The 27,870-nt window shown below is 46.4% G+C and overlaps 1 protein-coding gene across 1 annotated transcript in view; it reads left to right on the top strand.

The window, feature by feature from the left end:
* LOC144111339 (uncharacterized) overlaps nt 1–25,162 on the top strand; it is a 415,712-nt gene extending 390,550 nt beyond the window's left edge. The window contains exon 3 of the mRNA XM_077644647.1: nt 25,083–25,162. Coding sequence (XP_077500773.1) covers nt 25,083–25,162 — 80 coding nt within the window. The remainder of the gene's footprint in view (nt 1–25,082) is intronic.
* Nucleotides 25,163–27,870: the final 2,708 nt, after the last annotated feature.

Below are 27,870 nucleotides of genomic sequence, written 5' to 3' on the forward strand. Positions count from 1 at the left end.
AAATACGGACGACGTTTCTTCTTGTGCTTGATTTATGGCCGACTAGTTCCACTCCCATCGACCACTAAATCATAGTATATATATATATATATATATATATATATATATATATATATATATATATATATATATATATATATATATATATATATATATATATATATATATATATATATATATATATATATATATATATATATATATATATATATATATATATATATATATATATATATATATATATATGTCGAACACCGATTCTCGAATGCAAGTTGCTTCTCCCGAGATACTCGTTGTTTAGTGTTTGTTGCTGTCGCAAGCTAGAATGAAAAGTCAACTCTTACTCTATCGGCTTGGAACGTAACGTTTACACATTTTATTTCCTCCAAGTATATTTCTTATGCTAATATTTGCGTCATTTCCCGCGTATTGTAAAAAGAGGTATATCAATAAAACACCCGCAGGCCGATGTGCGCAGTATAGTTATATGTTAGTATCTTAATCCTCTTTGCGTATGTTGGACCAGTCACTCTTGTCATTTTTCGCTTGTCAGATGCATGTCCGCCACATTTTTTTAATTTTTTTTATAACCAAAAATTCGTCACTGATCATGCACGACGTTACGGCATCGGAAACAGGTACTCTGGAGTCTAGGACGGCTGAACTCATTACACCAAGACGGGGGCTGACTGGCATGGCGCGATTCATCACAAAAATTCCCCGGTCGCACAGAGAAATAACGAATTACTTTCTCCATGGCTCCCGACACCTGCCACCGTCGCCGGACGTCCAAGCGGCGATAATATTTCAGCCAGCTACGATGACAGCGTTCTCGCGCCGAAAATTTCTCGTTCTCTCGCTTTCAGCCTGCTCCGAAAATGTTTCTTTGCTGACGAAAAAAAAAAGTCACGAATGGTTCCACGCACGTACTCAGTAATTTGTCTTCCTGATTTTCCAAAACGATCGTCAAGCGAATGGCACCTTTTTTTTCGTATTGATTCAAGGTGTAACAGAAGATACGGGGCAGTATGAATCCGTCTTGAACGCGTTTGATGCTGTACGGAGGAGGAAATTAAGCAACAAGCTGGTGTAATAATATCACCTGTAAAGAAATATTTACTGATACGCACGAGTCGTTCACTTACTACAAGCCGTCGTGAGCAAATCAACTCAGCTGGATATTTTGCTTTATGACGTTCCACACAGGAGTCAACTTGAAAGTAACTTTAATAATAATATTAATTGGTTTTTTGTGGAAAGGAAATGGCGCAGTATCTGTCTCATATATCGTTGGACACCTGAACCGCGCCGTAAGGGAAGGGATAAGGGAGGGAGTGAAAGAGGAAAGGAAGAAGGAGGCGCCGTAGTGGAGGGCTCCGGAATAATTTCGACCACCTGGGGATCCTTAACGTGCACTGACATCGCACAGCACACGGGCGCCTTAGCGTTTTTCCTCCATAAAAACGCAGCCGCCTTTTTTTCCTTTATTGTTACCTTAGCCCCACTGGGAAAGAACAGTCTAGAGATGTGTAGGAGGCTATACTTCTTAATTCAAGAAGTCGTTGTTGCCTGGCGCACTGCACCAATGTACTGGCTGACTTTTCCCAGCAGGCTTCCCGCTATAGTCTGGCGCGCGTATTACGAAACTAATGAAAAGCAGCTGTTCGACAACAGGATAGCTATGAAAAGGGTTTTGGTTTGGTTTGTGGGGTTTAACGCCCCAAAGCGACTCAGGCTGTGAGGGATGCCGTAGTGGAGGGCTCCGGATAATTTCGACGACCTGTGGTTCTTTAACGTACACTGACATAGCACAGTACACGGGCCTCTAGCATTTCTCTTCCGGGTTAGCAGCTGAGCACCATAACCACTGAGGCACCACGGCAGCTGCTATGAAGATCCGTAGATTCGATTGTTCTTGTCTCGCTTGCTTGCCGCCAGAAGGTGCACATCAGGCATCTAAGCTTCGACGCCACTATGAAAGACGCTAGCGGGGAAGGATGAATCCATCAGAAGCAGTAGTTTGTCGGTCAGTTGGTCCTAGGTCGTGCAGCACGTGTACTGTACCTTCCATTCTCAGGACTTCCCGCTAAAGAAGACCCGCGGCTAGTGGACGTCTTCGAGGCGTCCAAGCTAGGCACCAGGCTCTTGCCACGTGACTGTCGAAGGTGCGCAGTCTTCTTCGTGAACTCGGGTTACGCTACTGCCCCGACTTGGCACTCGGTGAGTTCGAGAACTGTAGCCATATTTCTAATGAACCTGTGAAGATAAAATATACACAAGGCTTGTGCCATACTCCCCGCACGTTCAGCGTCGATCAACATGTTATACATCGTGGTGAAGTTTGCACCTTGTCCAACTTTAGCTGGCTGATTGGGAGGGGAAGACACAGAAGGGAATTGTTTGCACTGCTGAAGGCCATTTTTCCGTTTGTCCGTCGCCGATTTCTTCCGGTTTTTTTCATGCGTTGAACGTGAATTACTGGTGTGAGAAAAAGTAATAAAGAGTGCTGTTTAAACTCTCCCCCCCTCAATCTTTCATAGTGACACAGCATGAAAAAGCTGAATCGGAGAATGTATCGATACAAAATGTTCGCCAATGTTTAACCAATGTTTAACCAATCATCCACGATGGTTAATGCTGTTCCATATGCGTGACCTGTGGAAGCGACGACATCACATAGCCAGACGACATCAGTGGTAGTGTCCATGACTTTTTTTTTTTTGACAAATCAAAACATCATGGATTGGCCAGCCCATCCTTAATGGCGTCCACAGGCATCGTCTGCGAATGTAAGGACATGAAAAAAACTATCTGCTCGACTTCTTACAAGGACGAACGCGCGAATAACACATTCACAATCCTGCGTTCAAATGAGGAGAGTGATAGAGGATTGAGCTTGCTGTGAGGGAAAATAAAATGTATCCGCCAACACTGGCTCCGTGTTCGACTTAAGAGCGTTAGCTACGGGAGCCTCAAGTGTTTACTTCGTTGTGCTCAGCAAACGTGGAGAAGGTCGAATCCAAACATCCGCGGATGTTTCCGTTCCCGGAAACATCCCTTCTAGGAGACAAGCAGTGCCATCTACCTCACTGTATTTTGCACTGCTATTGCGATTTACAGCCACCTTCGATATATCCCATAAATTTTCTCGTTGTATCAGTTCATAAATGTTATAAACGTCTGCATCACAACTCGACAAATCGTTTGACAGGATCCGGAACCCCCTGCGACTAACGGTTCGGCCGCAATGGCCGTCTGAAGGTCCTCTCGGAATGCACGGTTTGGGGGCGGAAAGGTCGTCGGTGCGAATCCTGCACATATTTTGGGCTTCATCTCAATTAGCAATTTTACCCTCACGAACATGCCATGTCCATGTCATTTGATCCGCCCCCCTCCCCGCCGTGGGAGGGGGGGGGGGGTGCACATTGATGGCCCGTATACTAGCACAAATATAACATGTCGAAAGTATATGTATCAATTGAGGCGCTACGTGCCCACTGTTGCTGTGCGATATAGTGTGGTCACGTGGTTACTGTTTTGGTCAATCTGACCTTCACTGCAGACAGACGCATCCTTGACAAACTCAAGTTGTAGTAAGGGCTGACGATCTTAAAAAAACTCGTGAATCCCTGCCCATTCGTTCAAGCAAGAACAGCTCATTCGACGCGCACTGACTGAGCCACGACGTAACGCGTGTTTTTCCTGCCAGTCTCGCTTCCGTGGAGCGAGAACTTTCCTAAAAGCCAGCCCTTTATCCGCTAGTTGTTGAGTCTCCAGTTGAAAGCACTCTTTGACAGATCCAAGGTCAGCGCACCAGTGAAAAGGAAGGAACGCACTGTTTCACAGTGTATCTGGCGAGAGGGGCACATTTTTTTACTTAGCGGTGCCCGTTGAAGGTCTTCTTTCGAAACTCGGACTGGCGCTATGCCTTATTGGATTTTCTTCGGAGACCGTAAATGCGTACCTTCCGCGCTGCCGGGAGTTTGTTTACGAAAGTAGAGAGAAAGCTTTCGGAAATACGCTCGCCCCGGTCCCTCCCTCCCGCCTTCTCCTTTTCCTTAAACTTTGGGCGGAATCGCGCGGGTCCGGGAATTAAAGCTGGCAGTCGGCACGTACGCAAACGAAACGCGGCGCCACGGGCACCGGCGGAGCTTTCACGTCTTTGTCCGGAGCGGAAATTTAAGTGCGCGTTCTGAAGGGCCGCGCCCGACGAGGTCTACCTTCGGCGCCGCCGCTGGCCCGCTCTTTATTTCTCTCCCGATTGAGTCAGCATTCCGGGGGCCCACTCGTAATATAGAGTTAGAGATTTTGGGGAGGGGAAATTGCACTCGAAGAGAATTTCCACTTTCGCATAAGGCGCGCGGCTCACGTGCGCTGCTTTTTTCTTCCGCGTCCCCAGCCTCGTTTCCTTCTCAAGTCCAGATACGAGAAGAGAGGGAGAGAAGAACGGAGGTGGGAGAGGGGAGAGCTCGGCGCCGCGGCGTGCGCGCTGACCGGGATCGTTAATTTTGTTCCACTGTGGAACAGCCAGCTAATTAAGTTCGGCACCGGTGGCGCGTGAAAGGTACTTTCTCGTGTCTTGGTGCTGTCACCTTCTTCGGCAGGGGGGAGGAGGGGACCTGTTCGGAGTTGAGAATTTAATTTGCTTTTTTTTCTTCGCCACCGCACTCGGCCCCGCAGTACCCTGTCTTCCAATGGTGCCGGCGCCCACGCGCACGTGCCGGACGCGAGGAGAGCGCGCGCGCGCTTTGGTGCCTCAACTGCGTCCAGCGGTTTTTCGCCGGTGGCCCGTTGAAATTCCCGCGCGGCCAGCAAGACGGAGAGGGGGAGAGCCGTCGCTGCCAATAACGTGCGGCCTGAAAAGAAGCGCCGCGCGTTTTGTGCTTGGTCCGCCGGCCGACCCAATTTGCAGCGAATGCGCGCGCGCGCGGCCTTGGGGCTTTGTTTTCCGAAGACCAGGTTTAACGCGCGGAAGTTCAAAGGTACCGCCCCCTCCCGCCTTTCTTTTTGACCACTCCGTTTCCGGCGAGAATAATTTGGCAGGAAAAGCGGGCTGTTTCTGGGAAACTGTTCTGTGAGAGACAAGATAGGGCAGTTGGGAATAGGACGCGGAATGTGGGTTGCCCTAAAGAGGGCGGGCTATTGGGGATTCCTATTGGCTGCGGCATACCATGCGCCACTAAGGGCGCGGCGCCGCCCGTTAGAGAGAGTGCGACAACAGCCTTCTTCAAGCTCGGGAGGTGGCCCTCCATCTCGCATTCGGGCCCCAACTGTCAGTGCGGGCCGACGTATAGTGGTCAGGGGTGTAAAGAGGAAAACGAGACAGGGTCCACGCACTCCGAGCCGCCGCTGTTAAGCGCCAGGAACTTTAAACTCTACATTTAAAGACCTTCTGCTCTGGGAACCCGCGAAAGCCGTAGGAATCACTAATGCGCTTCTATCCTGAGGAATGCAGGCAGCACGTTTCCGCCTCCAGCGCCGTGTTTTAGCTTATTTCGTTGATTCCCTTGCGGCAGGGAAGACATTACGATGCTGGTAACACTTCCTACGCAGAGCTCTTTTACATGCACCGACGCTGCTCGCGGCAGGAAGATCTCTGTGCGTTGGAACCTCGCTTATGTGTTGGCCTGCTTCTGAATCCAAATTGTCGATATCTTCGTCTGGAGCGTATAGCTGCGCTGCCATTACCATAATCGCGTCGGAACTCGGAATCGTGCTTCTTTGCTACGGGAGCACCGGGCGTAACGATCTATACGCTCACATCGCAAAACTAACTTTTCTTCTATCTCTATTAGCTTCGTCCTTTTTTGCTCTTTTTAGGGCGTATAAAATGTAAGGTTTCATTATCTCTTACCCACAAAAAGGTTCCATGTGCGGCTCAGTTCCTTTTTATGGAAGCCTATGTGGTTTCATTTGCAGACCTTCACCTTCTGGCACTAACGATACTTGTCAGAGTACTTAAGAGGAGATACGTTGGCAACACACACGCACTCGCACACGCACACACACACACGCACACACACACATATACGCACACGCACACACACGCACACGGACACACACGCACACACACGCGCACGGACACACGCACACACACGCACACGCACGCACACACACGCACACACACACACACACGCACACACACACACGTTGTAGAGCCAAGAGACATGCGAACAATACAAGGACGTTGAAACCGCAGACGGTCCCCACGTATACCAATGAGCTGGAAGTGAAGAACTGGCTTTTTGATAATAGCGATGTCATGCAGCGATAACACACGAAAAAGGAAGCTCGAGTAAGATGGCAGAAGAGCGCATAGGGTCTTACCACTGCGGCGTACTTTAACGAGCACAAGACATTGGTCGCTGACACGTGGCAGTCAAGGTAAGACAATTATCCCATTAGCACGTCGATGTCGTGTAATTTACCTCGTCGGTGGTCGCTCTGCATAAATGTCGTCGATTGTCGATTGAGCGTCTAGAGGCTCATGTACTGCCTCTGCTCGGCCATCGCTCGCATGACGATCATTTCAGAGAGACCACAGCGCCGATATGCCCGCCGCTGCCTTACGCATTGCGTAATAGTTTTAAACTGCCTCATCTTTTCTCTTCAAGCATTCATGGCGACGATCATCAACAATCGGACAGATTTGGGTCCGCTGTTTAAAACGGAAGAGATCTGAGGGTTGCGGAAGCAGAAAGACCAGTGAATTAAGACGTGATACATTCCTGCTCAGAAGCGGGACGTACGCGCGGCCGACACAAGGCGCTAACGAGGGCTCCTCGCGGCGTGCCGCGTGCGCCAAAATGAAGCGCGCAGGCGCGCGTTCCTTCCAACCGCCGCGCCTTTTGCGCGCTCTTAATCACTCCTCCCATATTTCCCTCGGAAAACCTTTTCGTTCGCGGCCCTCTTTTAGACTGTCTACCCCCCGACGTCCCAGTTCCGAGCCCTCTCCAGTTAAGCAGCGCTCCGCACAACGCGAAGCACATACATCTCCCCGCCAACGCCAGAATAGTGCGCGCGCTAACGCAACGTCAAGACGCGTTCGTCGTTCTCCTGACCCGCGAGGCGCGCGGGCGGCCGAGGAAAAGCAGGAGTAACGAGAGAAAGAAGAGGGAATGGGAGGTGCAGACGCATGACTGGAGGGCCACGGACAAATTTTCATTTCCGAGGTTTGCCTTGGCGCGCTCATATTCTCCCGCGGCGCGAGGCTCGCCAAGCCGTGAGCGCGGACGGGCATGCCTAGTGTGCGAAGCGCGCGGTGAAGCGTGCGGCTGCGCTGAAGGCCACGCTCTTCACTGCTGCGCCTCCGACGATGTGTGTGCCGACGGTGTACAACACTATATATACGCGATGGCGGTGCCCCGAAGTGTACGCACCGCGCGGGCGCCCAGCAACGCACAGCTGCCTGCATACGTGCGCATAGCGCGCCCCAGCAGTGCGCGCCAGGCCATAAATTCTGGCGTAAAAGCAGCGCACGTTTCCCACAACGCGCGCCCGTGCGCACTCGCACGCGAGTATCCCGCCAAAAATAAAGAACGCTCGACGTGCGAGAAATGATGTTCGACTTTAAGACGGTTTCAACGAGTTTATTTTCTCGCTCTCTCTCTCTCTCTGTGTGTGTTCCCATATTCTTAAACTTTCAGAAAAGAGAACGCTCTTTAAGGGGGGGGGGGGGGGGGGGTGCATTTGGCGAGGGAGATGGAACCGCGTGTTTGACCCAGATGTGGAGAAACCGAGATTTAGCGAACTTTCGCGCGCAGAGTTTCTCGATTGGCCAACATTTGTCTTCTGCTACAAACAAAGGGGAAGTTGATTCATCTCGTAAACGGAAGAAGGGTGTACTCTGCTGTTGTCTCCCTCCTCCATTTGCCAAAACTTTGGTGACCACTTGCCAAGAAGGCTTTGCTTTCCTTTTTTCCAAGTTCGAGTTAAAACTCGCTGCAAGAGAACTAAATCTTCTCCAACAGGGGCAGCGATATATATTTGAGATAAACTGTTACGCATTTTTTTCTGACGCAGCTGAAAATCGAACTTCGCTCACTTCGCCTATAAAGGAACCAAGCACTCACAAGTGATCCTTTGCGAAGCGTATGGTTATTCTGCAGTGGGTAGCGAGCGATCTCACGCAATTTATGGTACCCTGCTTCACAATGAACTGCTGCGTTACAAATAATTTTTTTTTTTACTAAGATACCAGTGAAAACAACGTTAAGAGAACAAGTATCAATGAATGCAACACTCCTGACTTAAACAAAACCGCGACTTCACATATCCCAACTTTATTTGCAATTAGAATTATTATTCAACATGCGCGCCTGCCTTCGTAAACAATAATACCAACTCAAACATCATAGGATCTTTATACTAGTTTTTTTAATACTGCACAAGAGCGCATTAATATTATTGATAATTTAGGTTTCTCTTCGCAGTCAGTGCATTCACCCATCATGTCCAGCATTCTCGAGTAAAAGTTTTGAAAATTGGAAAATTGTAAGATGTTGTTAAGGAAATATTGAAGGTAATTCGTCCATTATTCTAATGCGTAGCGAAATCCATTCTTTTAAAGTGTTTCCATCGACCGCATCAAACAGTTAGGACTGCCATAGAAAACCAATGGGGAACACTTTTGACGTTAGCAAAAACGTTCATAGAAAAAAAATGCAAGTCTGTCGTCGGGTGATGTGCGGATATATTGATTGTTATGGTGAAATTTTACATTATATGAAAAGACTGCATTCATAAACGGTTTCCCGCTCAAAAATGATCTTGTCCAGAATTGTTCGGTATAATAAGCTCAAACCTCTAGGCGCGTATATGACAGCGCAGTGATAAAATAACCCATAATAAGCTGCATTAACTTGTCCGTATATTCGGTCACATCCTTTCCTATTGTCACCTGTCATGTGGTGGCAAGTTCGCGCGTCCTTCCTTGATCGCGCGAAGCACTGACAAATTTTTCCTTGCGCAATGCGAGCGCTACCAGCGGCGTTGGCTCAGTGGCCATGGAGTACGGCTACTGAACGCAAGGTCGCGGGTTCGATCCCACCCGCCGCGTCTGCATTCCGAGGGAGGCAGTGTGAAAAATGTTCGGCTATGCTTTCGGTGGTCGTTAAATAACCCCATGTGGCTTAAATTAATCCAGGATCTCTCCACTACAGCCTGCCTCGCACCCCCGAGCGTTGTTTCGGCACGTATACAGTGTTGGAAAGATTAATACGGACCGCACTTCGACTGACAAACTCCCTTCGCGCGTTACCTATGAGAAATTGAACGGTACCTGATGCTTATTCAAATAAGTGCCAGCTGTGAGCTCGCCAATAAACACAACAAATCTATTTCAGTCATGCAGCGTGAGGGATTAGTCAGAACGCCGAAGCGAGCTCCATATTATTCGGGCAGTCACTGTCCGTACAAACACATAAACCAATTAGAGCAAGAGTCCTGCGGGAACGGAGGGCACACGAGCGCTAATTAGTCGTGACATCTAGCGAGACCAGTGCCAACTAGACAGACGCGTACCTACCAGCCACGAGCCATGGTGCAGGTGTCCAGTACATCCTCTGTAATTCGCCTCAGGTGTTTTCCTCTGGATGCGTACTTAAAAGAAAAAAAAAGAAACCGCCATTTTATTTTCACGCGCGACCGCCCATTCGGCAGAGTGCTGTGCGCGGGCGAACTACGCTAGAAACTGCGTTGCGATGTGTGCGTATACATATGCGGGTTTTGCTTTGGCGCAATCGTACGTATGCGGCTCTGCACTATGGCGGCAGAGCCGCGATTTGGGCCACAGCGTTCATTATGCACGTCGCTGAAGATGCGCCCATGAGCACTACGCGTGCGTGCGTCCTTGGTGAGGCCAGTCAGTGCGCGGACACCGAAGGGGAGGGGATATCCCGGCGGCATCTTTTATGGATGGCATTCCGCGCGGCGGTCGCTCGGGGGCCAACGCTAATGGCCGGGGAAAAGCTGGCCCCCTCAAAAATTCTGTCCGCTTTTCCGGAACTTGAGCAATCACTAACGAATAAAAGTGGCGTGCCAGCATAAGCCAACATTGGTACAACAGGCGAAGGTTTTTATTTAATACCAAGAACATCGCTATTACAGCTGCTAGAATTTTATCACTGTCATCACAGAGTTCTCTGACCCTTCTCTAGCATTAAATTTATGTTTGTGCTTGTTTTTTATTTATCTTTTGCACGGGGTCCGAAAACTCTCCGCCTGTTCTCTTTTCTATGTTCCTTTCAATCCCTCAGCACTCTTTGCGTTTATATGCTGAGGCGGCTTGTGTGATTGTGAACAGCAGGAAACTAAGAGCGGGTCGTTTTTCCCACACGAAAAAAGAGCAAAAAGCTTCACCGTATCCAAAGCTAAAGGTAACAAGGTAACGCAGTATAGTGAAGCATGATTTGTCTTGGACTGTGCGCGTTGAACGGAGAAAAACACAGGGCAAGCGCTTGTCCTGTGTTTTTCACCCCTATCGTGTTCCTTTTTTCGCGCTGTTAATTTTTACCGAGAAGGGTAATCACCACAACACAACAGATGAAACTTGAAAAAAAAAATGCTCGCCTTGAGTGGTGGGAGATAAACAGGCGGCTTCACGTCACCTGCGGCAATCGTTGTAAAGTTCGCAACTGTTTGGCCTAGAATAGGCGCTAGTAAAAGCCTGAGACAGCGAAAAAGCGGTGCAAGCTCAGTTGGCTCGGTGGCGATAATGATCAAGGTTCTAAAGGCTATAGAAATTGTTCAAATATTGAGCGTTCATATTTAATATTTTAATTAACGTTATAAGCAGTCTTATGTAATTCGTCCAATAAAAACAAATTTAAAGAGTTAATACCATCATTCGCTCAATAATTTCGGTAACCGTCTTATTTAAACACACTACTGTACATACTATATCTATATCTTCTCTCTGCTTATGAAGGTGAGAAGCTTTTGTGCTCGCCAGTATGCTTAATATAAAATAAATATATAGAAGAAGCAAGTCAGTGCAGGCTTCAGAAGTTTGTTCCCCTAATGTTTGGTTATGTTTTCGTCACTTTTATTCGATTTTCCTTGCCGCGTGTGCAATATTGTAATTGTGGATGTAGTCAGCCATTTTTTAAGCCGACTTCGCTTTGAATATGCGCCCAAAGCAATTTTTTTTTTAATCAGGCATACTCTACATTACAGCGAGCGCGTATACCGCGCTGAAGACGGCGCTGAATTTAGTCCGTATTCCATAAAGTTCCAAATGCTTTATCTTCTTCAGGCTTTGCACAGCTCAGAAACTTCAACAGTGCTACTGCCGGTTTGGCTTGCCTGTATACCTCTATCTTGAGGACAAAATCAAGAATAAAAAAAACGAAAATCTACAAAACGGACTCCGTGGGAGTTATGTACTACAGCAGCCTAGAGTTTTAAGCTCTAAGATGTACAGTTTTCGATTCATTAAGCTGCCTTTTGCTGCCAACGTGTGCTCGTGTGTATTTTTGAAACACACTATCCAATGTGAGTGTCTGGTCAAAGCCAACGCTGGCATTAACTAATCAGGGGAACAACAAACAAAAAGAGAGAACAGTGCCCTACAAGTAAGATTAATTCGCAATTATCTCGATCCTGTTGTATCGTTGCTCATCGCGACTGTAGAGCGCCAGTCGGTTACAAATCCTTGTTGCGAGCGTACAGTATTTTCAGTTCGTTCCCTGATTAGCTATCGCCGGCTAATTAGCTGCAGCGGCATACTGTTTCAGTGAGACTTAGTAATGAAAGCGTTACTGAATGCATCGACAGAGGCATGTAATAAGCCTTGCAAAAGCTACCAGCAAGACCTAATATTTACGGAGATATCGTAGCATTGAGAAACGCGACTTGGGAAACCTGTGCAGTGTATTTATTTTATTTATTTATTTATCAATACTGCCAATCCCTGTTTCAGGGATTTTTACAGGAGTGGGTTCTGGCCGCAGGCAAACAGTCGACCAGGTATAAACACTATTTCAAGTATACATGCAAAGTACAGTGAAGATTATGGGGACAATAAGAATAGGCATTGGAAAAGGCAATACAAAGATACAAAGACAACCCATAAGTACTCGTCACCTTTTGCCTTCATAAATGATCGCGAGAAATACAAATAAATACATGGAATATACAAATACATGGAAATACAAATACGTGCCAAACCCCCAAAATATTACAAAAAGTAAATAAAAGCCAGTTTCTTTCCTGACAATGCACTTTTGCCAGCTAGCGCCAAAAATTTCTCAGTAGTTGGCTGTACAAGCACTGAATCATCAAGGGAGTTCCACTCACGCACAGCTCGCGGAAAAAAGGAGAACATAAATGTATTATTTGCACAGAAATATTCTTGTGTGGTGAGTTCATTTTTGTGACGCGTTTCACTGGAAGTGTTCAAGGTAATGTATGTAGCAGAATCAACTTTAAGTTTGTTGTGTAAAACCATGTACAGAAACTTCAGGTTGTGAAGCGTCGCACGACTAGCTAGCGTGTCAAGCCCAGTCTCAGATAGCAGCAGCGTCGGAGAATTGGTGGCCTGTATCTGTTGCAGATTAAGCGCACACTTTTTTCGCTGGACGCAGCCTCAATCGTAGCTATGTTATCTTGCGTGTACGGGAACCAGGCGACGTTTGCGTATTCTAGTATAGGGCGAATGATAGTAGTATTCGCCAAAAGCTTGCCTTCTTTCGTAGAATACCGCAGGGCTCGTTTCAGAAGCTTACGCGTCGCTTTGTTTGTTACCTGATCTACGTGAGCTGTCCACCCCAGAGTGGCTGATATAATTATGCCTAAGTATTTGTGCTCGGTGACTGTCTTGAGCGCATGCAGCGCTGCTATAGCCGTAAGGGAAGGTAAGTTTGAATTTCTTTTTAGTTAATATCATTGAAACTGTGTTGTCTAAGTTAAGAGCCATTTGCCACTTCGAACACCATTCTGCTGTCTTGCCAAAATCATTGCTTAAGCTTATTTGATCTTGTCGGCTTTTTATTTCTCTATTTTCGCTTCTAGCCGGTCAGCAATGTCGTTTAAGAAGAGAAGGAAGAGAATTGGGGCTAAAACAGAGCCCTGTGGTACACCTGAAAGGACCGGGACAGTGTAGTCGCCGAGTTGCACGAACTGGCCACGGTCGGTTAAATAATTGGCGATCCATTGGACTACTGGCCTACCCCCTAATATATGACTTAGCTTCTGTAGCAGTTTGGCGTGGCAGACCAGGTCGAAAGCCTTTGAGAAGTCTAAGAAGATTACATCTGCTTGCGTTTGGTCGTTAATTGCTTTTGCGAAGTCATGTAAAGTCTCGACAAGTTGTGTAACAGTAGCCAGACCACGCCTGAAGCCATGTTGTTGGGGAAGGAGAAAGTTATTTGATTCAACTAACTCTGTTATTTATTTTAGGACAGCGTGTTTTAATACTTTACAGGAAGTGCACGTAAGAGAAATAGGCCCGTAATTTGCCTGGCAAGTCTTATCACCTTATTTATGAACTGGTATTATTTTTGCAACTTTCCATTCCGCTGGGAGGCAGCGCTCGCATATGGACTTACTAAACACAAGGCATAGGTACTTACTCATGGGTTCGGCATAACGTTTCAAGAAGACATTTGGAATTTCGTCCGGACCTCTGCACTTTTTATCGTCTAAGTTTAATAACAGTTATAGTACTCCTTCTTCAGTTACGACTGGGGCATCAAGTACACTATATTTTTCCCTGTTTTCTTTCCTAAAAGAATGCGTAATACCATTGTCTGGTGTAAATACGGATTGGAAAAATGCGTTAAACGCAACCGCCTGCTTTTTTTCTTCGTAAGATGGCAAAATGTTTGGAGGGTTTTCTTTGTCACTTATATAGCGCCAGAATTTGTGTGGAGATTCTTTGATAAGGTTGCTAAGAGTTGTTTTACAGAAGTGCTGCTTTGCTTCTTCCGTCTTTTCTTTCAGTTCTTTGTTCATTGTATTAACCTTTTGGCAGTAGTCTGAGACCGGGCTTGGGGGGGGGGGGGGGGGGGGGATTTGATGGATTTTCTCAACCTTTGAATTCCACGTTTTAAGTGAATTACTTCGCGAGTTATCCATGGATTGTGCTTTCTTGCGGTCTTTTTTATTAGTGGGACAAACTTCCTCATACATTGCAGTACAGATTTTTCAACTGTAGCCATATTTCACCGATGTCTGCAGAGCCTTCTGTGCATAGGCTGTGGAAATCGAGGTATTCGTGTGCAAGGTATGTCATGATAGCTGCGTCATCAGCTTTGTTATAGGCATATACACGCTTTGTAGAACCACTCTGGTGAAACCGTGCTGGATACGATAGTGTGCATACAACGATATTATGATCATATAAATCATCAAAAATATTCACGCTAACCTTTTCCTTCAGAAAGTGGTCGCTTAGGAAAATAATATCCAGAATAGAGCTTGAAGTGCCCTGCACCAGAGTAGCCTTCTGTACAACCTGTGTTAGATTCAGAGTGAATAAAAAGTTTACCAGAAGATTGTTTATTGCCGTGGACGGGCTTAACAAGTTCCAATTTACGTCTGGAAGGTTGAAGTCACCTGCCATTATTACAGCGCTTCCCAGCATGTACCTTTGCATATACTCAAGAAGCGGCTCAAGATAGGAAGCCTCTGGGTTTGGGGGCCTGTACACAGCGCCAACGCAGGCAGAGCTCTGACTTAGCCGAACCTTACACCAGACTGCTTCGACGCCTGGAACGTCTGGCATTAGTGAATAGCGTATGCCTTGCCTCAGAAGCACAGCCACTCCCCCACCTCTCGTTATCCTATCTTTACGAACCATGGTGAAGCCAGGAGGAGCAATTTCATGGCTCTTGACATCTGCGTGCAGCCACGTTTCCGAGATGCAAACAATATCCGGGTATAGAGCAATCAAGATTGCCTCTAGCTGTTGAACTTTGTTTACGAGGCTACGCGCATTAACATTGATAACAGCCAGGGGCGTCGGCGGCTTCGAGTTGCTCGGGCTCGAGCGTCGTCCTGGCTTTCGTTTTTTGCAACTTCAATAATGTCCCGTTTTTCTTCGCCCCGTGAGTACAAACGCTTGTTTATTTTTATTTTAGTGTATTTAAGGTAGACCTTATCTTTTTTATCACAATTTACTTTTCTTCGCTCCCAGAGTTTCTAACTTCTCGCACAGCTAGGGAAAAGTCCTTCCAATTGAATGCCCAGATTGTTTCCGCTTAGTCCAGTTTGCCAGTATGTTAGTTTTATCTCGGTAGTCAAATAATTCCAAAATAGCAGGCCTATGCTTTTAACGGTCAGATGCCTCCTTTCGTCCGATACGATGGATAATTTCAAAGCCTGTCGTTTCTATTTCTAACTTTTTTCAAGAATTTCCTCTACAGTGTCCTGCAAGCTTTGGGGGTTCTCATTTTCTTGTTCCTTAATACCATATATATTGATATTAGACCTGCGGCTTCTGTTATCTAGGTCATCAACTGTTTTCGTCAAGGATACAACCATTTTCTCAAGTTTATCAACTCGTTCCACGCATTCCATGACCTGTTTTTCAACCTGACCGATTTTTTCTAGTTTTTTTTTTATCTATTGAACCTAGCTTCTGGTTGGTCACCGTTTTCTCTTGTTTTATCTCCTGAAAGTCTTTCGCGATCGCTTTCAGTTGTTCTTCAATTGTTTCGCCCGTCTCGACGTCCCCTCCCAGTAACAACAGCGATCGTAAAGAGACCAACATGTTGCAAAACCATTCAAACAGCGGCAGCAAAATCAGACAAAGGCTGTTGCTACGAAAGGTATTGCCGAAGCGTTTTCTCTCCTGAATCACAAAAAGGAACGGGTTTGTTTCCTGCATCTCGGTAGTGCTGCCGCGCCCACTGAAGGCTTCTCTGCTGCAGCTCTGACTTTATACCAGCACTGACGTCACGGTCGTCGTCCCTGATGTTGTCGTTGCTGACAGTGCGGCGCTGTTGGGTATGCAGTTGACGCAGTCACCGTCTGGACCTCGATGAAGACACAAGTCATGTTCCCAGATTTCAGGCCGCCGGAACAGATCCGAGGAAGCGATCGGCCTTGAAGAGGGTCCTACCAGCAGCAATTCAAGCGAAACCTGAATCACAAAAAGAAACGGGTTTGTATCCGGCTCATCGATAGTGCTGCCCGTCTCCGAGTCTGCTGATTGTTGTTGTTGTTGTTCCCCTCACAAAATGGCACATACCCACAAGGGGGATTGGCCATAACCAGGCGGTGACTATTTAAATTGCAGATTGCATATGGCAAGCGTGGGATGACCTAACAAAAATTGTGTAAATCTGTTTCCGTAGCAGAGGAGGTTGCAGGAGGTTAGGGCGACCTAACAAACTGAAAATTAGGTAAGGGAATCAGTAAAAAAAAATGAGTTTGAGAGAGAGAGAGAGTAGGAATTGCAAAAAGTGGTTACCCAAATACGAAAGCTTATGATGGTAGACGTTTTGATTCTAGGAGATAATCTTGAACGGCAGAGCAAACATTCCCATTGGTATGGCCAAGCATAGAAGCGCCAAGGGACAGAACAACCGCAGAAGACAGACGCAAATTGAGATTCTGCATTGGGACCTCAAATAGTCGCCTCCGGATCGATGAGTAGCGTCGACAAAAGAGAAGAAGGTGCTCTATTGTTTTCGGCTCAGCACAATACGGACACAATTGGGAGATCGCCAGACCAGGCCTGTAGAGGTAAAAATTTAGTTGCGGCACCCGGCAACGAAGACGCGTGAAGGTAACTTCAAGTTTGCGCGATTGCCATGCTGTGCTTCTCCAAGGGAACAGGAGGTGTTGGAAGTCGTCCAGTGAAGTAAGCGCTGATGCGCCAAATTCTTTCATTACAGTGTACATTCGAAATCGTGCCACCGTGATGTACGCAGTTGTCGGAAGGGGGTCAACAATCGGTCCACTCAGGGCTGCCTTCGCTAGAGCATCAGCTGATTCATTTAATAGAAGACCCCTGTGCCCAGGAACCAAAATAAATCGAATTGATTTGATATGTTGAGGGATCAGGAATTTTAGTATCCGAAAGAGCTGCGATTCAGTGCACGCAGACAGGGAAGCCCATAAGGATAACGAGTGCGTAACTATTACCGCTGATAAAGAGATGGGTACCTTGCGCAGAGCCAGAACCACTGCTAGAAACTCAGCCAGATAGATAGGTGTAAAATCTTGAAGACGGAGAGAAAAAGACCAGACAAGGGACTGGGAGTAAATGCGTACACCTGCCTTTTCGTCACACACCGAGCCATCAGTCACAATAGCAACATGTGTGCAGAAGGTCGACAAGTAATCCTGCAACATACCATTTAACAAAGAGAAAGGCAGTAATTTGGCATTACGTGGGTAAATATCGTCGAAGATGATGGTCACAGTTGATGGGATGGACCGCACCGGAACAATTTCAGGTATCCGCACATTTAGTGGGCCCAGCAAGGATTCAACGAAACAGATTTGGGAAGTTTGAAGCCGAGACCAGCCGACACCCAAGAACTCCACTCGCTGCCTTAGGAAGATCAAATGGGATGCATGCTGCTTCGAGTCGCAAAATTTTAAAAACGTCTGTACAGTCAATAGGCGAAACCTTGCAATAAGAGGCGGCACCCGCGCTTCCAGATACAAAACATTGTTTGCCACGTATTTAGGGAGACCCAAACAGTGGCGCAGAGCTTCACACTCTGAGAGCAGAAGTGAGCGCAGTTTATATGCAGCCGCTCCAGAAAACAGAACGCAGCCAAATTCCAAGATAGGCCGGATATACATCTTGTAAATCATCAGAAGAGCATGTCGGCGCATACCACAGCGTGGGCTACTCAGCCTTCGCAGAAGACCGACGGCCATGTCGGCGCATACCACAGCGTGGGCTACTCAGCCTTCGCAGAAGACCGACGGCCCGAACCTCTTTCGCAGCAACCTGATCTATATGTGACCGCCAAGAGAGAGAGGTGTCATAAGTTACCCCGAGATACTTTAGAGAACATACCTGAGGAATCACGTGATGACGATAAACCAGTGAAATTTTTACCTGTTGAGAAATCGGAAAAGGTAATAAAGCGCACTTGTTTACATTAAGACTTAAGTGGATTTCAGATAACAATCGGTCAAGTGAATTTAAATACGACTGTAGCACCATATAAACCGAATGTAAATCACTCGCAGCAGCAAAGAAAGCTATATCGTCTGCATACACGTATGTAGCCACGTCAGGAGAGGTCGGAATCGAACTGAGTAAGAGATTGAAAAGAACAGGGGAGAGAACTGACGAGAGATTGACGAAATTTCCTTGTAGAAATTCCGCGTTGACAACAATAAAATTCCCGGTCAGCCAGGAAAGGTGACACCCATGCCACAAAATAACTTGGCAAGCACAGAGCCCTTAGTCTATGCATCAGAGAACCGTGCTCTACACTGTCATATGCTTTCGAGATGTCAAGAGTTACAAGTGCAGCATATTAGCGACGCCGGCGAGCTAGTCTGACACGGCTCTCGAGGTCAGTATGCGCACACCATATGGAGCATCCAGGCTTGAAACCAATCTGACAGGGGTTAAGCAGACCCTTATCAGTAATGATGGGCATGATTCGTCCATACAGCACGCGTTCAACCAGTTTCACCAGATTCGATGTCAAAGAAATTGGTCGAATGTTGTCTAAGACCAACCCTTCGCCTTGCTTTTTAAGCACCGGGATAACTTTTGAAACACGCCATACATCCGGGATCCATCGGGTTCTAATAGAGTAATTCACCAGCTCCAACAGATCATTGGGGGATTCGTCCAAACAGAATTTTAATCATCGCCGAGGTGACGCGGTCAGGACCAGGAGCTGCAGGAGGTAACCGATTTATAACTTGGGAGGGCTCATAAACAGAGACATTAACAAAATAATCATAGTGATTCTCCAGCTTATGTGGGCGGGAGAGCACAGCCGAAAAACAGTGTTCCAGGCCTCTGCCGATTTCTTCTAATGTCCTGGCAAGCTCTACAGGGGTCAGCACATTAGAGGGAATGTTGTGAGCCGGTGGCAGCCTGTTCCTTGACCTCAGGAAGCGAAACAAGGCGTGTCTGTTATTCGCTTTTGATAGATGCTCATAATTCTCCTCATCATATTTTTTCCTTTGCCCGAGTGACTGTGCGCTTAAAGGTAGCTGCGAGAAATTTATAATCGATCCAATTCCTGGGACATTGATTATGAATTAGTTTCTTCCAGGCTGCCTTGCGCCGCCTATAATCCCTTCAACATTCTGCGTTCCACCAAGTACTCGGCGAACTCTCCATACTATCGCGCACTATAAACTCTGATTGCCTCCGTACCTGATCTAATGCAGAGCATAATCCTAACACCCTGCTCTCCTGAGACAAATTCGGCAAAGATTGTAGTTTTGAACTTAGTGAACTTTTGAACTTGTTATAATCGACTAAGGTGCAACTGAATCCGCCGATAAAAGTCATCGGACACACAATTTCAAAAGTTATTGGAAAATGGTCACTGTTTGTTGCAGAGTCAACAGGAGTCCAGAAGGAAACTGTGACCCCTGGCGTTGAAAACGTTAAATCTAATGCTGATCTTGATTGCCCACGGAGAAAGGTCGGAAAGCCCGAGTTTTTACAGTGTAGGTTATTCACACAGGCCCAATCCCATAAACGGAAACCGCAGTGGTCTGTTCGAAAACCACAAGTAAAGTGAGAATATATATATATATATATATATATATATATATATATATATATATATATATATATATATATATATATATATATATATATATATATATATATGTGTGTGTGTGTGTGTGTGTGTGTGTGTGTGTGTGTGTGTGTGTGTGTGTGTGTGTGTGTGTGTGTGTGTGTGTGTGTGTGTGTGTGTGTGTGTGTGTGTGTGTGTGTGTGTGTGTGTGTGTGTGTGTGTGTGTGTGTGTGTGTGTGTGTGTGTGTGTGTGTGTGTGTGTGTGTGTGTGTGTGTGTGTGTGTGTGTGTGTGTGTGTGTGTGTGTGTGTGTGTGTGTGTGTGTGTGTGTGTGTGTGTGTGTGTGTGTGTGTGTGTGTGTGTGTGTGTGTGTGTGTGTGTGTGTGTGTGTGTGTGTGTGTGTGTGTGTGTGTGTGTGTGTGTGTGTGTGTGTGTGTGTGTGTGTGTGTGTGTGTGTGTGTGTGTGTGTGTGTGTGTGTGTGTGTGTGTGTGTGTGTGTGTGTGTGTGTGTGTGTGTGTGTGTGTGTGTGTGTGTGTGTGTGTGTGTGTGTGTGTGTGTGTGTGTGTGTGTGTGTGTGTGTGTGTGTGTGTGTGTGTGTGTGTGTGTGTGTGTGTGTGTGTGTGTGTGTGTGTGTGTGTGTGTGTGTGTGTGTGTGTGTGTGTGTGTGTGTGTGTGTGTGTGTGTGTGTGTGTGTGTGTGTGTGTGTGTGTGTGTGTGTGTGTGTGTGTGTGTGTGTGTGTGTGTGTGTGTGTAACAGTCACCGAAACCAAGGTGCATAGGGGAACGTTATTATTTTTTTAATTGTTATGCTTAACAGTGGGATAATATTACTTAGATTAATAAATCGCATGGTTGTTTTTTCTGCTGCTTTATATAAGTAATTTTCTTTAAGCGATTTATTAATCTAAGTAATATTATCCCACTGTTAAGCATAACAATTAAAAAAAAATAATAATAACGTTCCCCTATGCACCTTGGTTTCGGTGACTGTTACCTCCCTTCATAAGTATGTCAAACGGGCCCCTCACTTCATTTAACTTATCTGCTAATATATATATATATATATAATTAGTTCAGGACTCTGTTGAATTTAACTGTAATCGCAGTGAAGAGAAGAAAAACAACAGGTGATCCAAAACGGGTGCGTAGGTTGAAACGTGGCATTTATGCAGGTTTTTCTTCTTTTTTTTTCTTTGACATGAAATTCGGGGCAGCTCATTTTTGGGCTCTACGGTATTTAGCGGATGAGCTAAGGTTGCGCAGAATTTCCGAGAATTCCGTGCAACCTTAGCTTCTCGGTGATGAAAAATGGATACTTTAGCAATGCACTCTTTCTCTCTGAAGGAAGGTTTGTGATTTTGTTCTGTGCACATCGCGATTACGGTGCTCGCTGCTCTTGATCTTTGACTGGCTCATTCTCTTGTATTGTTCTCTCATAATTTGAATACGTTTTAAGTAACTTGGTGCGGTATTCCAGAAACACACGAGGAGCCAATTTTGTGCTTTCCTCAAATACCTGACCACAGAAAAGCTAGTTATAACGACGTTGTATAAGACTGCTGTACGAAAGTTATTTCGTTGGCAGCAGCTAAGTGTCTAGTGCCCTTCAAATTTCCGATGGCTTTCAGCGATTATTCTGATGTTCTGCGGCTTTGACATTGACTACATCACTTTGTAGCCGAACTTTAGAACTACGCCGCCACATTTAAGAACAAAAATTTTAAAGCAGACTTAAAGAGCGCGCTCGAACTTAAAGTTACCGCAAAAAATAGCTGGAAAATGCGAGTCTACTTTTAGAAGGGAGCCGTAGGCGTCTGTCAGACCCAAAGGTATTGAGCGGTCACAGTGTTGCGATGCGCCTTCCCCGCTCACAGCATAACAGTGAAGCCTAAATTTAACGTAAGCGACAGCGTTAAAATAAAACAAGCATTTTAAAGCAACTTTAACGAGCGCGCTAAGATTTCTGGTGATCACACATGTGAGCTGGAATTCGCTGAACTTGAAAAAAAAGGGGGTACCAGAGGAAACACATAGACGCGTACACAAGAAAAGAGGCGTTAGGCACGGACTGTCGCTCGACTTTCACTGAGCTGAGTTTAACATGGAAAGCGAACAGTGCGTTTAGGAAAATGCGAGTCCACATTTAGATGGGAACCATGCATATATAGTTCCAGGCAACCTCAGGTAAAGCCAAGAAGGAAGAAACGCAAAATAGCTCGAGAGAAAAAAAAAAAAAGGAAAGCGGCTTGGTTTAGTAACGGAATTTGGCATTGCGAAAACATCTGAAATGCGTAATAGTGGATAATCGTGTTTTTTTCTTTTTTGTTTTAGGGGAGAAAACAAAAATCGGGTTGCGCTGCGCTGCTAGCATAATGCCTTCGTGTTACAAGCGTTGCAAAATGTGATTTGACCTTTACATTGCGTCTCCTTCTGCGGGGATGTCAGAATCACAAAAGGGCTGCTCTTCGGGCACACTGCGTATACACTCAAGGTTCCGAGAAACCTTACACTATAGGACTTTCTTTCTTTCTCTCTATCCCCCCCCCCCCCCCCCCATACGGCAGCGGTAAGTGAAACGGGAGCAGTGAGCCGCAATACACGGGGTCTCCCCCGTGTTTCCTAAATTGGGAAGCGTTCAGACGGGGGGGACAGCTTTAGCGATGTCTCAGCGGTTTCTAAGCGGTTTTCGCCGCACAATGTGCAATTTGCGATTGCAAATCGGGTTTCTTGCACACGGCGGCCGTGAAACCCGACTACGTGGCCAATGATGTCTGCCGGCCGTTCCCGGACCGTCCTTCTGTGGCTCCGACTTTGCTTTTTTTTTTTTCTTGCTTGTTTTTACACACGAACCACTCTTCTAACATACCGACTTCATCTTTTTTTTTTTCTTTCCTCCGCATTAATGTGATCGGGGCAAGACGTACGCAAAGCATTTTCTTCAACAAGGGCTCCGACCACTCCCAGGCCTTGTTTTGCAGCAGACAGCTCGTTGTTTTTTTTTTTTGTCTTTTCAGTCTGCGCGTGACAGCCTAATCGAAGGCACTTTTTCCCACTATCTTCCCTACCTTCATTCCACCCGCCTACCCGAACGAGGAGCTCAATATCGCTTCTTCATTACCGATTGAAATATACACTGCCCGCGCGAAGGGCCCCTTTCTTGCCCGTTGTGGAAAGTTATCAAAGGCGCTGATTCAGCAGCATGCCATTAAAGCTCACTGCGTCACATGCACGTGTGCCTCTAATCGCCGTGGACGGGAAAGTAGCGCTCATATAGCACCAGGACAAACTAGAATTTTATGGACCCGATAGCGAAGTCTGAGTTCAGCCATTAGCAGATAAGGAGAGATCAGTGAGCAAATGCTGGTCTTACACTGAACTAGTCGTATCCTGGCGCTATATAGTTTCAAAATCTTGCAAAATATTTTTTTTTTCTTAAATATATGCGCTATCCCTCCTACAACTTTTATGGAGGAACGGACGTATGCATATGTTAGAGACGTACCATTTATTGGTCATATCGTGTGCAGTAATTACGCCACAGTCGTTACGACGACCTCTGAAGTTAAGAAAGAAATGCCGCTAAACCAAAAGTTAAGGCGTTATTAATGCACTTCACTACTGCGCCAATTTCATGACCACGGAGGCGTACGACTGCAGTTTTTCGAAAGTTCTTTATTCTCTTGATGACTACGATTATGTGCCTCAGTCAGCAGAGCCAATCTGATCTGGGGTGGGCGCTTTAATTTTATAGTGGGTTCGGGGACGCTGCACAGAGCATAGGGACGTCTCTGCGGCGCATAGCACAGGAGCATCGACATAACCGCGATGTTGCACAAGCGTTCTTTCTTGCTAATGAGGCGTAGTGCCTCGGTTCGTCATGGAGATTAATGACTTGTATACAGCAAGTGTTTTTTTTTTTCGCAAGTTTCTTGCTAAAGTTTTTTCTCATGAGTACTTACGTTCTGCCTTCGGCAGCAACGTCAGCAGTCGACTGAAGATAAAATAATTAGGTTAGAATAATGGAAAGTCGCAATGATTTGAGGCGGACGGCTAGAAGCAACAACTTGCTTGGTCGTCTTGCATCGCTGCTACACGGCGCATAGCAGAGATGGAAGCGACCACGAAAGTTCCCTCTGCGATACACATGTTTCTTCGGCTCGATAGAACACGTGTGATTACGTGCATGTTAAGAGAGACGAGAATGCAAGGATCGAGCGTGAAGTCGTGTAAGCAGAGGAAACAAAGAACATTGGCAGATCTTCTCGATGAAGTCAGTGTTACGCTCCGCAGAAAGAGCACTCCAAGAAAGCAGTACAAGAGAAAAAAAAAAGATAAGGCGGAATATCAAACACGGATTTCTCTACAAGAATATTTTCGCGGAGATCTCTTACTGCACATAACATATCGCTGCGACATTCATACGCCATCCACAGCCTCAGCTCAGTACACTTCTTGGTGTAACTCCTGGAGTAATTAACCTACAGAACAGTCGCAAACGTTCACAGGCTATCAAGCCTTGCGTCCAAAGTGAGTTCGCACGCTACTCCCAATTGGTAAAGCAGCTGCATTTAGATGATCCAGTGAGCTCTAGAGGGATAGCGAAATCTCTCCTCGTCTTAACTGCAAAGCTATACAGCGTGGCAGACGTCACTTCAGCACCGTGACGTTCCGCTAGCAGCTATATAGGTCACGGGCACTCAGGCCTGAGAATTTCGCGATGGACGGCACGTGCAAGCAGCGTGTCTTAACGCTCGGTCACGTTCGTGATCTTAATGACCACTGCCGCGATTTCTGTAACGTGAGAAGCGTTGTTTTCGTAAGTTTTTTTACGCGCATTTAGGACACCGTTCTGTCATTTGCGTTGTTTGCTTATCCTGATAGGCCTTCACAATTTATTGGTAATAATTGGGTCACTGAAGCAAAGCGCTTTTCGTTTGACTCCTGCTTTTTCAGGTCAACATGATATCTTCTTTACAGGTACTTCAGAGGGAAATGTGTATGCATACCTTGTTCTCAGCTCATTATGCTCCCGAGCTATGGCTTGGGCCACTGCAGCTCACTCATGCGTACAACCGCTGATTAAGCTACACTTTGCGGTGAAGCATGTGCCCAAACATTGTTTTTTTCTCTTTACTGTGTGTTTTTCTTGTCACGGCAGGCCCAGATTTCAGAAATAATCTTAAAGATTGACCCCTGCTGTGTCGGTGTGGTTGTATGGTCATATTACAAGGTAGCTGTGTAAAGTTCGACGATTAACACGCTGCTCACTCATTAATAATCCTAGAAATTACAGAAAGCTCCAAAGCGGCCTGCTGTGCCATCTTTCTCTGCGCCAATTAGCGTGTTGCCAGGTAAGTCTTGAGGACTGCTAACTGACTGATCTTTTGCGTTCGGGCACAGGTGACGGGACTGGTTACCTGAAGCCCACCATTGCTTCTATGAAAGGCTGGGGCTTGGCTTCGGACTCGCGTGATGGGTGAGATACAGTAGGGCAGAAAAGAAATAACGATAACGTAGTTATTAGAGCCTTAACAAACCGCTTGAATTCCTAGACGCATGGTAGTTTGTGAAGCACTGGAGTAGTTGTGTTCTGTACGCACCCTAACTGCACTGCGTGTTCGGTGAGTAGTGACGGGCAGAGAAAACAAAAATCCACTATCTCGCATGCTCTTCCGTCTGCATAGCTGCAAGCCAGTAAAAAAAAACTCACAAAAAGCATGCGTAGTACTCACACTGTCGTTTCCTCTCTTTGGTAGAATCTCTGACACGTGCACCAGCACCGGATTCACCGTACGTGTCTAGCCGGCTCATGAACACTCGCTTGTCGCGATGACCAGCGAGGCGATAACGCGGCCGGGCTGGCCGTCGAGAACGACACTGTGGCCAATTATGAGCCACACGTAGGAAGGTTTTCAGTATCGAATCACGTGTGTGCAATGTGTGTGTCTGGGGGAGAGGGGGTGGGGGTGGCAGGCCAGAAAACGCGTTTTGTAATGATTCTTTTTTCTATTATTTTTTTTCCTTTTTGCCTGGTCAGTACTGACTTCGATAACAGAAACGTCGCGCGACATTCACTGCTTCCTGTCTGCCAACCATGACGTCAGAGGTAATAAGGAGAAATGGCGTAGTGGCGAATAAGAATAAACTTAGGAGAGGTTTGTTGCAATATACCCGTCTAGGTCCAGGTTCCCATCATATTGACGTCCTTGAAATTTGCAGAATTAACCGGAATTCGATGCATCAAATCCAGCTTCACTCTTCACCACGTTGTACCCCAAATCTGCAGTGGAGAAAGGAAGAACAATTGCATGTCTGGTAGGATAGATGGATGGGTAGAAACAACTTTTATTCTCTGTAAAATGTGCGTAGTATAACAAAGAGCCAGTGAATTCGTTGCATAAAGACTATGAAAGGGGGCCGCCGCGGTGGCTGAGTGGTTATGGCGCTCGGCTGCTGGCCCAAAAGAAGCGGGTTCGATCCCGGCCGCGGCGGTCGAATTTCGATGGAGGCGAAATTCTGAAACGCCCGTGTGCTGTGCGATGTCAGTGCACGTTAAGGAACCCCAGGTGGTCGAAATTTCTGGAGCCCTTCACTACGGCGTCCCTCATAGCCTGAGTCGCTTTGGGACGTTATACCCTCATAAACCATAAACCACTAAGAAAGTGCACAGACAGAAAATAATGCCTATTGGCCGGTGCATGGCTATCCGATGCTGCCCTTACGGCTTCGCGCTTTATCGAACACAACCGTTTCAATAGCATGAACTATGCTAACACAGTAAGAAATCTACGCAATACCAAGAGTAGCATTTAACATCTCGTTCCTCCAACTGTAACAGTGCAGCCAAACGACGCCGCTGTACATGTTTGAGAACTGTGTAAATACACGCCTGATATTGTTTCCCAAGCCGCACGCTGAGAATTCCTTCCTTGTATAGAGAACTCAAGAACAACGACAAGGTAAGTCTACTCCAAGTGTCTCCTCCCAAACAGGAAGATGCCGATATCAAGAATACAATACCCAAAGTAGCATGTCTATTTCAGGCGTCGCTCTTAGCATAATTCCTTGTTAGAACGTTTTAGACTCAAAAGGCCGAATCTTCCCGGTTCGCAAAGGCACTTTTTGAGACGTTGTCACTGTACCCAGAACAGGGATGGTAATATCGGCTGAAAGATAATTTCGTTCCGTTGAAATGCGACGTATAAAAGCAAGATTAAACCCGAGCTATGCTTGCGCTGTCGACTGCAAATTAAAATTATCAAGATCCCTGAACTGAATTTTCGCCATGCAAATTGCGAACTTTTGCTCTACAGTTAACCTCGCCGCTAAATCTCTACTCTGCGTCCTCGCACTCGCTGTGTCTCGACAATGTCTGCCCCATAGCGCAATTGAGCTGCAAAGTTTTGTTGAAGATCCGTGCACAAAAACAACACACCTTAATAGAAGGTTGCGTAGTCAAAGTACGCGGTGGCGGAACTCTGGGCATCGGAACTCTGGGCATTGATATGCTAACGATGCACTCCAAATCTATAGACTATCCTTTGTCGATAATTAATGCGCCACGAGAAACGATTAAGCTGGCGGGAGTTATCTACTGAAGGTGGTGCAGGTTTTAAGAGCTACAACAGCTTCCAGCGGCGCCAATTCAACCCCGGGGGCCCCCCGCCCTTTATTTTTAACGCGACAGTGTTAAGCAGCTGCTGAGGCGGAAAACCCGTCGTCGCCGTCCCCACAGGAAGAAGATAAGGTAGCTGTAATACGCCTGTCATGAGTGCTACGGTAGCTGTGTATGTGAAGTTGCGGAGAATGTAGCACATATCGTTGTTGTGAAGGAGTTGCGGTAGTGTGGTGCGACTATCATCACTTCAGTCGCTTACGGATGCGGCTTATTACAATTTAGGGCGAATATATATGCTTTATATAAATGGGCTTTGGGATTCTTCAGAGCCGTTATGGGCTCGTCACATGTCACCTCACAACGCATGCGAGACGGAGCAAGCTAACACAGAGACGAAAAAGAAGAAGAAATGCAATCGCGCCGTTGTCGGACAAGTAAAATTAAATTCCACTTTCAGATAACGAAATTCCTCTCACAATACGAGCTGAGCGTGTTCTTTCGCGATAGTCCTTGAAACGCGACAAGGATTCCATAGGCCTTATAACACCCACACTTGGAAGAGGCGCTCGT

Source organism: Amblyomma americanum, chromosome 1, assembly GCF_052857255.1.
Source record: "Amblyomma americanum isolate KBUSLIRL-KWMA chromosome 1, ASM5285725v1, whole genome shotgun sequence".
NCBI classification, from domain to species: domain Eukaryota; kingdom Metazoa; phylum Arthropoda; class Arachnida; order Ixodida; family Ixodidae; genus Amblyomma; species Amblyomma americanum.